The 12,420-nt window shown below is 43.9% G+C and overlaps 1 protein-coding gene across 3 annotated transcripts in view; it reads left to right on the top strand.

Annotated features, from left to right (window-relative positions):
• Positions 1 to 11,968, top strand: part of LOC142803839 (venom metalloproteinase antarease TserMP_A-like) — a 52,084-nt gene extending 40,116 nt beyond the window's left edge. For 2 of the 3 annotated variants that reach the window (XM_075890020.1, XM_075890019.1), the window contains 3 exons: positions 2,392 to 2,548; positions 10,041 to 10,169; positions 11,803 to 11,968. In XM_075890020.1, the coding sequence (XP_075746135.1) occupies positions 2,392 to 2,548; positions 10,041 to 10,169; positions 11,803 to 11,835 (319 nt within the window). In that variant the 3' untranslated portion in view covers positions 11,836 to 11,968. The remainder of the gene's footprint in view (positions 1 to 2,391; positions 2,549 to 10,040; positions 10,170 to 11,802) is intronic. The other variant, XM_075890021.1, reaches the window with a different exon arrangement.
• The last annotated feature ends 452 nt before the right edge of the window (positions 11,969 to 12,420 follow it).

The following is a 12,420-nucleotide window of genomic DNA, read 5'->3' as shown; positions in this document are numbered from 1 at the left end:
GTACTAGAGCTATAGTAATATTTTATAACTCTGGTTCAAATACTGCATTCACTAACGCTATGAACGTCAGAGTTTGTCACTTACTTTAAATTGGGACATAAAAACTAGAGAATTTTCAACCAAACTCTAGAAATACAGCTAAATATATAATGAAGCAAGCCAAGCTACCATCACAACATGGCCGGCGCACCGAAACCGTGCGACAATCCGTGTTTAAATCGATATATGCAAGAACAGTTTACGCAAATACAACATTTGCATCTGTTGTTAGGCATGAAGCTTCAGTTATTGCTAGGTGAAGACAAGAGCTGATCAACGTGATACAGCTTCAACATCGTAAAACGTGAGCAAAAGGGGAGAGTTCAGTAGAGGTGGAAACGGGCATCGGGTTGCCCGAAAGATCGAGGCCGGTCCAGCCCGCGGGTCCTGCTCAGGCGGGCTGATATCCTCTCATGTCTGACGCGGGATGGGCTCGGGTTACAATGTTTTTCAGTCGGGCGGGTCATACCAGATGCAAATCCGAGTTAGTCTAAAATGTAGACGCCCTGGCAGAAGTGTTTTCCACTCTCTAGCGCCTTCGCCGCAGTCACCGCACCCCGTTTTTTCTGTTCTCTTTTCACATCGCCACCCTAAACGCAAGGGGAGAGGGTGAAGTCAGACAAGGTGACCTTTGTCATTATATATTAAATCATAGGTGCCAAAGTTCTAAAAGAAATAACAGTTTGCATATTGTGTGCTTGCTTTCTACTCGGGAGAGGTATTGGCGATTCAGGCTGCCAGATGAGAGCAGCCGACGTACCTTCAGTCGATCGGGATATCTGAAGTAGAAGCACCACACTTCATCAAAACTTGAATCATTTGACTGCTTAATTTTACACAACTTCCTCGCCCACACTCGTGACCGAAACACATTATATCGAGTCAGGTCTGCTTCACAGCTTGGCTCTGCTCCAGCCCCGTTCAAATGTAATCGTTGCATAGAGTGACTGTTATTTGTAGTTTTCTTACGCTTAACTTTGATATGGTGAATGTGGAATGTCACATTATTAAAAAACGTCATCTTGTCTCCGCAGCAGACATCCTAACATGGAGCCGAACCAGGCCCATGATTTTATTTTTGAATAGAAGTGGGCGGAGGAGGGAGGGGCGGAGTCGCAGTTCTCCAGCGTCGGTCTCGGTGCGCCTTCAACGCAGTCAGCGGGCCCGGCCGAGCTCGGTTTCTAAATTTCGGCCACACTACATCTCCACTTTTCAGAGGAAGCAAGCGGCAACCAACATCATAAATAGCATCAGTAGTCTCGTAAAAGGTTAGGCCGTGTGCGGATCACTACAGGAGTTAAAAGAAGAAAAATAATCTTTAGCTGTTCCAAAGCTTTGTTTGTTTTGGTGTTCTCCCCCGGTACGAATTACTCAAGCTATTCGGAATATATTCGTTATTTTAAATATTTGTGGAAACACACACAAATCTAGTTCTTATTATTGGAGATCATTCTACAACACATCGCTGAGCGGCTCTCTTGGCCATATTGCGAATATTAGTACGAGTACAAATAATAATAATAATAATAATAATAATAATAATAATAATAATAATAATAATAATAATAATAATAATAATAATAATAATAATAATAATAATAATAATAATAATAATATTGTTGTTGCTGTTGTTGTTGTTGTTAATTGTTGAGATTTTACTTTCCAAACCACGATGTAATCATGAGGGACGCCGAACTGGAAAGCTCAAATAAACTTTAATCGTCTGATGCTCATGGTGGAGGATGGAACTCCACTCGTAACATCTGGTGTGCGCTGACGTGCAACTAAGTTTAGGTACACAGGCTAGTGGCATTTCGACTCCTCTGAAACGCGGCTACCGCGTACAGAGCAGCTCACGCTTCCGAACGATTGTGTTTGTTTTGGAGCCACAGGTAGCATTTCCAGCTGCGTTCGTAACATTGCAAGCACTGCTATACACTGGAAAATGAGAATTAGTTCGGGGGTTAGAATAATAATTATGAGTAAGTGATTGAAATCAGTGGAGTGAACATCGATTCACTCTTTTTATTGCTAGATGCTTGAACCAATCGACTTCGACCGACATACTGTCGGCAAATACAAATATTTCGTGAAAAATACCTATATTTGACGTGAAACATCAATCATAGTATACAACCGTACTGCAACCTATCTTTGCGTCGTTAGGACAAAACCTATACGCATCAATACTTGTCACATCTTTAGTACGAGGTATTGTCGGGTCAAAACTATCCGCTAAAGACGATGGAATTTTCGCCATGAATGAAACAGCAAAAAAAATTTCACAGTTAGCAGCCATTCTCTTTGCCTTATTTGGAAAGATTTGCACATTATATATCTATCACTCTGCAGGTGGCGATATTCAAAATGTCTATTTCGGAAAGACGTATGCCACGTCATTTCTCTACCAAACAAGGCGGCAGACCTTCCAGGGGATGTTATGGATGGGCAAACATTCTGTAAGGAATACTACAGGGAACCGAGATACTTGAACTCCACTTATATAAAGGTGACACGTGCGTCTTCTATATTCTTCTCAAATGATTTACAGGTGAATCAATGACGTTTTTATTGGTGTGTGGTACCAAACTTTCGATAAAAAGTTGCAAAAAATACCACGGTATGAAATGAGTTATAGTTTGAATGGATGTGTTCTTGGCACGCTATAATATACAAACTGAACGAGAAGTGTTATAACAAAAAAGAAGAGACATGAATGGCCTCAATGCCAACCGGTTCAATCATACATGACAGAAATGGCTGCTCAATACAATCGCTATTTTTAAATGTGACTACAATTTGAGTTTTTACACCACACAGGCAATTGATTACCACTCACTGGTAGCACTACAAGCGTGAATGAAAAGACAAATGTTATGGGGGGCTTTCAAAAGGAACGTAAAATAAAGTGTCTCGGCCTACACAACCGAAGTACACAATGGGCAAAGACAGTGCGAGAGTTGTAACATTGGCCACTGAGAGTGTCTTTACTTAGTCAATTTTATTCTTTCACAATGTAGCAACTTGCTTTTCATGGCCGAAAAGTTACTTCGAGGATTCAAAATCGCTAATTTCATTCGAGTCGTTACACCATGCTTGGTTAGGGCATTGTACTTTTAGGCTACCGCGTTTCAGCTTGGGGGGCCAGTGTCAAATGCATAAAAAAGTATACACGATGAGAACATCGGCGCTTATACCATCGTAAAGCATATTTTGCGAAGCTGTGCAAGGTCAGTGCATGATAAAAAACTCCAGATGGCAGAAATTTTAGAGCCTTTGTTAACGACGTCTCTCATAATCATCTCGTGGTTTTGGGACGTAAAGCTACAGATAATATTATTAAGAATATAAAGGCGATGGTAGTATCCGGCAGGCTACCTGGCACAGGTTTGAGAAAACAGACATGCAAAAAAAGGGAGAGATGTAAACCACACCAAGCGGGTAAACCGTAATCTCGGATTTCCTCTTGCACGTGTAAAAAATGCCAATTGAGATAAAATACGTCCGCATGTATGGAAGGCTACCCAAAAGACCTTTCAGAAGCTCCAAAGTAAGACCATCACTTTGCATTTGGTATTCTGACTCTGGAATCGAGAGAAATCAAATGGCAGATGTGTTGGCAAATGAAGGTGATCATTGTACACAAAGAAACCCGCCTCTATTAGATATACAATAGCTATGCGACATACACCAAATTCTACGTAAGCGAAACGTAAATTGTACTCATATACTCCTCGTTTTCAGGCAGCATAAAGGACTGGATATTTTAGGTTGTCGACCAATATCTTCAGTGCCGATTAGACTCTCAGCTACCAAGACATATTGACACATGTATCGCCTGAGACTCGAAACTGCTTTGATAAATCCTTTTTTTTTTATTTGGGGTTCACCATGCACGATCTTCAACCTATGCTTTTGCGGCTACGACAACGAGGATGTGAACTACGTGCTGCTTGGCTGTGGAAAACACCACCTTAGGTTTTAGCCCGGTGATGGCGTCCCATTAACAGAGTTCAGTGGCAGAATGTTGAATCTCATACAAACCAGGAAGGTTTAATGTAGAGAGTGACAGTTCGTGAATGGCATATAAAGCTGGGCTACCTATATGGTTTAAAAATACCACGAGAGAAGGAGGGTAGCTACGAGGGTATACCTACCATTTGGTCCCGCCTTGATACACAGCGAACTTGACTGGGTCTTTTGGGGGGTGGCTACCCACTCCGTCCTAGTAGGCGGTACCTTCGTCAAATCCTACTGGTATTGTATATGTGGTGAGAGAAGGGTGCGCGCTTACGAATGCGTTCCAGAGGCTTCATGAGCTAGTAGACTGTTAAGGCAGGCATGTGCGTGAGGTGCGAGTGCAGAATCTTTATCGTGTTTCCAAGAAAGCGATGACTTGTTCTTCTTCATGACCCACGGGATAAAAAGAAATAACGAGCCACTTCATTGTGGGCACTCACCTTTGTTTTTAGCCCCATAAAGTCCACTTTCAGGCCGAAAAAAATGCTCCTTATGGCATGTGGAGAAGAGACCCTGATATAAAGTGCATGCGTACAATGACACTCCACGTAGGTTCTGCCAGACCTTAATGCGATGTACTCCTTGTCTTCTAAGCACATTAAGTGTAGCTTGTTTTATTTTCCGCTAATACATTAGTGTTAGCTCGCTACAAGTAACAATAATAAAAGAACAAGAAAATCTTGTGCATTCTTCATGGTTTTCTAGTTAAAACTTGATTTCAAGAAGTGATGGCTACGTTCGTGTTCTGTTACATCGCGAACTTTGTGAAACCGAGATCAGAATTTTTCCGTCTATCTACAGATGTTCGAATATGAAGGGCTCCATGTCACGGCAATGCAGTACAGGTAGACGGCCATGTGTGACATGCTGCTGATATGCCGGAACCCGGATGATAAATCGATAACTTGTGCGGGCGGAGCGGCAATGTTTTGAAAACACAATCAGTGCTTCCTGTCACATAGAGCCTCACATGCAAAAGAAATGCCGCCGTCCATAGGCTGGCCATAGCTCTGCATACTCAATCATGAGTACACTCAGTCACACTCATTCATTCTCATTTGAACATGGTGAGTGTGAGTATGAGTGAGTACTGATGAGTATAAGTAGAAGTGAGTAGAACGTGAGTGAGTACTCATGAGTATTAGTAAGAGAGAGTATGGACGTGAATGAGTACTTTCAGTGTGAGTAGAAGTGAGTATGAACATGAGTGGGTGCTCATGAGTGTGAGTAGGAGTGAGTATGAACATGAATGAGTATTCTGAATGTGAATAGGAGTGAGTATGAACGTGAGTGACTACTCTGAGTGTGAGTATAAGTGAGTATGAATGTGAGTGAGTACTCTGAGCGTGAGTAGAATTGAGTATGAATGTGAGTGAGTATTGTGAGTGTGAGTAAGAATGAGTATGAACGTGAGTTAGTACTTTGAGTGTGAGTATGAGTGAGTATGAACGTGAGTGAGTACTCATGAGTGTGAGTAGATGTGGATTTGAACGTGAGTGAGCACTCATCAGTGTGAGTATCCGTGAGTATGAACGTGAGTGAGTAATCATCAGTGTGAGGAAGAATGAGTGAGAGCTTGTGAGTGTGAGTAGGAGTGATTATGAACGTGAGTGAGTACTCTGAGTGTGAGAAGGAGAGAGTATGAACGTGAGTGAGTACTTATGAGTGAGAGTAGGAGTTTGAACGTGAGTGAGTACTGATGAGTGTGAGTATTTGTTAGTATGAACGTGAGTGAGTATTCATGAGTGTGATTAGGAGTGAGTGAGAGCTCATGAATGTGAGTAGGAGTAAGTATGAACGTGGGTGAGTACTCATGAGTGTGAGTAGACTTGACTACGAAGGTGAGTGAGTTGCTGTGAGTGTAAGTAGCAATGAGTAGGAACGTGAGTGAGTTACTATGAGTGTGATAAATATTTGTAACCATCGCAACGGCGTCCTCAATACGTTGGAAATAACGGGCACTATGGCACGCAAGCTTCCTGTACGTAAAAGCCTTCAGGTAGTTTGGAAACAGGGGGAGGCATCCTAAATCAGATGGGGGGGGAAGGGCGAGATGACCGCGCAAAACTCGAGTTGAGAGTAGCCGTTCATTTTATTGTAATTTGAATTTTCTAGGCTGAATAGCTTTGAGCTGCCTGTCTCTATAGCTACCGTTCTTGCTGCACTTACCTCTTGCGCCTTCAGTCTGCGCAACGCGCTGATAATACATGTAAAACAACAAGGTCTTGAGAAGCCCTTTAACGAGAATCGCCGCGCGAGCCAGTTCAGAAAAAAAAATGCGCTGCGCAAGCGACAAAAAAAAAAACGCAGAAATGGCCCACGAGAGAAACAACATTGTGTGCACTACGCACATTGTGCGCAGTGATTTTGCAGTTTCTACCTCTGCGTTGTCCCTCAAGTGACGGTTTCCTTGAACAAAAACCTTAAGTGATCTCATGACTTCTGAAGCGCGAAGCTGTGTGCAAACTTCGCCTTCCCAGTGCCCCATAGGGAAAAAAAAAGGAAAGCTTGGAGGACGGTGGAGGTTCGCCGTCAATAGTATAGTATGCGATAGCGTAATCGGACCCTGTTCGCATCGCCGTTTCAATCTCTACCCTCGCTTCATTTTCGGCGGCTTATTATGCCTTCAACATTGCAGACACAGTGTGGAATAAGCACTCAATCGCCCTTGATAATTTATTCTATCATTCACATAATGCGGGCTAGTACAAAAACATACATAACGCAACTCGTTAATCACCTTTTCATTCGTCTGTCCGCGATAACCCTGCGTACGCACACTTCCAATGAACCTTAACCGCGTCCGCAGATCCATAAATAAGGCCCCCTGCAATCGTCAGTGCGGGCACGGAGCCAAAGAAGTCTCCGCGTGAGCGCAACCCACAGAGGAAGAAAAACACCTCCGAAGATGCGCACGATTTCTCGAATGTAAAACTACCGTACGCAACCCATTCCATCTGAAGGCAAGGCAGAGAGGGGAGGCACCGTCTCGACGGTCGCACCGGGCCACAGAACACCTATCAGTGGCCGGGCGGCCGGGGTGGCCGCAGTGCCGACGTGGGGGCGAGGCCCCGGCGCCCGCCTGTCCCGCTAGTGCAGTCAGAATGGGCTAGGGGCAGTGGAACGAATGAAGCGGCCAAACCGGATGGCATGGAAACGTCTTGGGTTCTGGCGGGTAATCATAGCGGCGGCCGTGTAGTATACTGAAGCTGTCGAGAGCGTCTGTATTTCGCGCGCGTGCGTCGTAGCCTAAGAAAGCGCGTTTTGAGTGCTTGTAACAATTTACTGATATTCTAAACGATGTCTCAGCGTCTCCTACGCGTCATGGCACACAATGCCCTACGGGCCCTGAGGGTATTCTAATAAATAAATAAATAAATAAATAAATAAATGAATGTGCAGGTGCGTCGTAAATGCGCTGAGTAATTGCCTGTTTGTAGAGCCTATCGATCCTAACAGAAAGCGACAATTGTTCAGCTCGATTGTTTCTTGAGTAAGCTTAGTACACGTAACGCAACCTCAATGTTATTATTGATCATCAGCCTGACAACGTCCACTGCAGGACAAAGGCCTCTCCCATGATTCACCACTCGATTCGGGCCTGTGCTTGCTGCTGCCATCATGTACCCGCGAACTTCCTAATCTCATCTGCCCACCTAACTTACTGTCTCCCCCTAACCCGTTTGCTTTCTCTGGAAATCCGGTCAGTTATGCTTAATGACCAGCTGTTATCCTGCCTACGCACTACATGCCCGGCCCATGTCCATTTATTCTTCTTGATTTCAACTATGATATCCTTAACCCCGGTTTGTTCACTGATCCACTCTGCTCTCTTCTTGACTCTTAAGGTTACAACTACTATTTTCCTTTCCATCGCTCTCTGCGTCGTCCTCAATTTAAGCTGAACCCTTTTTGTAAGCCTCCAGGTTTCTGCTCAGTAGGTAAGTACCGGCAAGATGCAGCTGTTACTTACCTTCGCCTTGAGGAGATAGTGACAATCTACCAGCCATGAGCTGAGAATGCTTGCCGAATCTTCTCCAGCCCACTCTTATTCTTCTAGTTACTTCAGTCCCGTGGCTCGACTCTGCAGCTACTACCTGTCCTAAGTAGACGTATATACCTTTTCCAACTTCAAGTGCACTGCCACCTATCTCGAAGCGCTGTTTTCTTTCGAGGTTGTTGTTCATTACTTTCGTTTTCTGCCGGTTTATTTGTAGATTCCAAGAGAAGGAAAGCGGGAAAAGGGGAGACAAAGTTTGGTGGGCAGATGAGATTAGGAAGTTTGCGGGTATGAAGTGGCAACAGCAAGCAAAGGACCGAGTTGACTGGCGGAACAGGGGAGAGGCCTTTGTCCTGCTGTGATGATGATGAGTATGTGAATGTAAAAGTACGTGGGTGAGTGCGCCGGAGTATGGGTAGGCGTAAGTATGAAGGTGAGTTCTTATGCGAGTGCGGAGGTGATTGAGGGCTTATGATCTTGAGCAGGTGTGAGTATGAAAGTGAGTGAGTAACTATGAGTCTTAATTGAGGTGCACGAAAAATTGAAGTACAAAAAGGAGACACCTGGACATGGCACGCTGTCTCGAGGCGTCTTCTTTTTGTATTTCAATTTTTCGCGCACCACAGTTAATATGAATTACCAACTCGCCCAGCAGTCCGTGTTTCTCTAAGAGTGTGTGTAGTCATGAGTATGAACGTGAGCCATGAACAATGAGTGTGAGTAGGCGTCAGTATGAACGTGAGTGACTGTGAGTAGGTGTGAGTATGAACATGAGTGAGTACTCATCAGTGTGAGTAGTCGTGAGTATGAATGTGAGTGACGGCCTATGAGTGCTAGCTGGCGTGACTGTGAACGTGAGCGAGTACTCACAAGTTTGAGTAATCATGAGTATGAAATGAGTGAGTACTCATCAGTGTGAGTAGTCGTGAGTATGAACGTGAGTGAGGGCATAGAGTGTGAGTTGGCGTAAGTTTGAACGTGAGTGAGTGCTCATGAGTATGAGTAAGAGTGAGTGTGAACGTGAATGAGTACTTTCAGTGCGAGTAGAAGTGAGTTTGAACGTGAGTGAGTACTCATGAGTTTGAGTAGGAGTGAGTATGAACGTGAGTGAGTACTCTCAGTGAGACAAGGAGTGAGCATGAACGTGAGTGAGTACTTTGAGTGTGAGAAGGAGTGAGTATGAACATAAGTGAGGAAGAGTGAGTGTGAGTAGGCGTGAGTATGAACGTGAGGGAGTACTTTGTGTGAGAAGGAGTGAGTATGAACGTGAGTCAGTACTCTGAGTGTGACAAGGAGGGAGTATGAATGTTAGTGAGTACTCATGAGTGCGATTGATTGATATGTGGGGTTCAACGTCCCAAAACGACTATATGATTATGAGAGATTATGAGAAATGACTCATGAGTGCGAGTACGCGTGAGTATGAACGTGAGTGAGGGCCTGTGAGTGGGAGTAGACGTGAGTATGAACGTGAGTGAGGGTGAAGGCTGAAAAATTTGTGGTGAGTGAGTATGAGTGAGTAGTCTCCCAAAGTGCCGACCTAGGGCCGTAGCACCATCCAGTACGTCAGAACGCACACGACTACCACGTTCGTTGGAATTGAAAGGGCGGGGCGCACATCCCCGTCAAGATAAACGTACACCCTGCCCAAGGGAACCCATATGTTTTGAAGCGATACCGTTGAATCCCACGTACCAAAATTATTTTGCCAAAGGTAGAAGTAAATGGTCGCTGTTTCGCTCAGTCATTTTCCATAAAAACTAATTTGAAGGAAAAGGTATAGTTTCGTTACTCGATGTGACGGCAACATTGAATCATACGGGTGTGCCTGCACGGAAATGGAAGTTCTTTCCCTCATTGAGAACTTGGTATAATTGAATTTTATTATTTGGAGCTCGAGATGTATTATTAGGCAGAACGTAAGAACTCAGGGCTATACTACGAGGAGAAAGTTCCGTATTGACATTTTTTTTCGTTACAGCTTCAATCCGACCTAGAGCAGTGCGTATTCCGCTGCTTGGTACACGATACTTACAGCCATTCGAAGATGCAGAACCGCACGTCTTTTGCAATAGATGGGACACCCTGCTCTGAAACTGAACCACAAATGGTGATAAATGTTTTTACTCTTCTAGTGCAAGTGAAAACTCCGAGTGCACCCCTGATTACCCGTTCATGTGGCAAGCTTTCGAAAAGACATATATACAAAAAAAACATTTCCATGCTTAGCGAAACCTTTCACATCTATGTAAAAGGTTTTGGAACTAATGGGTAGATTTACTGCTTTTATCGTGAGTGTGTACGAGTGCGTATCTTTAAAGGGGCCCTGCAACACTTTTTGAGCATAGTCAGAAAATGCTGCCGATCGGCAGTAGAGGCTCCCGAGAACAAGCGAGCCAAACAATATAACGCAGCACCTGGCCTGAAATTCACAATAAATGATCAAAGCCAGCAAAAATTGCTTTTTAATCTCTCGACAAATCACCATTAAGCCTAAAAATCACTCTTAGTGAAAGGTGCTTGATTGGGCTGGTTGGTGCTGCATGGTAGACGAAGAAAGTGCTTAACAGCGGAAACGACAAGAGGGGATAGAAGAGACTGTTCAGCGCTCTGTTCTCGTCTCTTCTATCCCCTTCTGTCGTTTGCGCTGTTAAGCCTCGTCTTCGTCTACCACTCTTAGTGCCATCTATTAGCCATTGACTGATTTGAACATTGCACGCTCGGTCGTTACAGAGATCGCCGAGGGAGGCCTGCACTTATCCATGAGTGCGCGCACGATCACACTGAGAAAAATGCCGCGTATTCGAAGAAAAAAAAGGAAAAAAATATTTAAGGTCACAAGGCTTGCGTGACGTTTTTTGTTTGGCTCTCGCCCACCTCTCCCTGCTTAGCTTCCAGCGCTTTCGTCGGAACAGCAAAAGAGAAAATGCGTTTGCAGCGTGTGAAAAATTTTTGTAACTCCGCTCGTACTGGACGGATTCTAAAAAAAGTTGCGGTCTTGAATTTGTGAGGCAATACGCTTTTCCAGTGAAATAATTCAATATTTACTGAAAAAAGTGTTTCAAGGCCCCTTCAAATTATTTTCTCTGTTTTTCACTGCAACGTCTTTAAAAAACAAAGAAATATGACTGAAGTTATTAGCCAGCTCACGCTGTCTGTTCATCTTAAGCGAGACAATAGAAGGGGAAGTTCTCAAGTAGAAAGGGCCCAGCAAATGACAGGCGCAGCTGAGCGTGCTTTACGGACATGCTCTTGCCCTCGCCTCTTTGCGACTAGACTTCACCATATGGCGCTGACGCACAGAAAGGTCGCCACTTACGCAAGATTGTTAAAAATTTGGGAGGCTGTGCATGAGTCATCGTTTTACATGCAATCAACAGTTTCTGTAGAACAAATATACGCCACAGCAGTACAGCAACATATCTTCAAAGGCGTAAGCTAACGTTTCGTTACACTCATAAAAACTTCGTAGAAAAAGATGTCCCTGCGTTTGCTTCACACATGCGGAATAAATGCCTACATAGAGAAAAAAAAGTTAATCCTTCGGAACCTTTTATTGACAATTTTGTGAAATTCAACTTTCAATCGCATGGGGAGAGCATGCATCTCTCAGAACAGTCATATTAATCAGACATGCACAGGTTTTACTTTATTCTAATATTCACAGTACTGTAAATCGCGTGATATCGTTTCTAAGCAGGAAACGAGTAGATCAATTTTCTGATCCATCTTTTCTTTTACAGATATGCCACAACATGGTCTGTGTCAAGCCCTAGTAAAATAGTGGACGTTTCTGAAAGAACAAACGTGCAGTTTGCACTTCACCAAGCAGATTGCCACCCCCTGTCGCATTTAGCGAAGCAGATTGCCACTCCCTGTTCGGAATAAAGGTGTTTTTTGTATAAAGAATGAACGCGACGATTAAGGCTTCTGTTCGTGCAGCGATTAGTTTTGAAGTATTCACTCATATTATCGCAGGGTCGTGACACTAAATAAAGCAGCAGTCGCCGTGTCCTAGATGAAATTGTTTATTTGGTTGAACGTGCGGCCGGGAAACGGTAAGTTAGACAACAGCAATACCACGGCCGCTGGCAATACACACTGCACAATGGCAACGACGAACACAACGTCGGCTGTTGAGAAAACTGATGAGCGCTATAATGTAGCTCGCGCGGGCTCTATTCCAAACATGGCTTTTCGCATTATGTGCGTGTTCTTTCACATTTCACATTCTGTGCTAAAGGTCGTAGGCGGCAAGATAGATAGATAGATAGATAGATAGGTAGATAGATAATTGATTAGATTGATATGTGGGGTTTAACGTCCCAAAATCACTATATGATTATGAGAGACGCCGTAGT

The sequence above is a fragment of the Rhipicephalus microplus genome, chromosome 3 (assembly GCF_043290135.1).
Source record: "Rhipicephalus microplus isolate Deutch F79 chromosome 3, USDA_Rmic, whole genome shotgun sequence".
Classification (NCBI taxonomy): Eukaryota; Metazoa; Arthropoda; class Arachnida; order Ixodida; family Ixodidae; genus Rhipicephalus; species Rhipicephalus microplus.
This window is presented reverse-complemented; position numbering and strand designations above follow the sequence as displayed.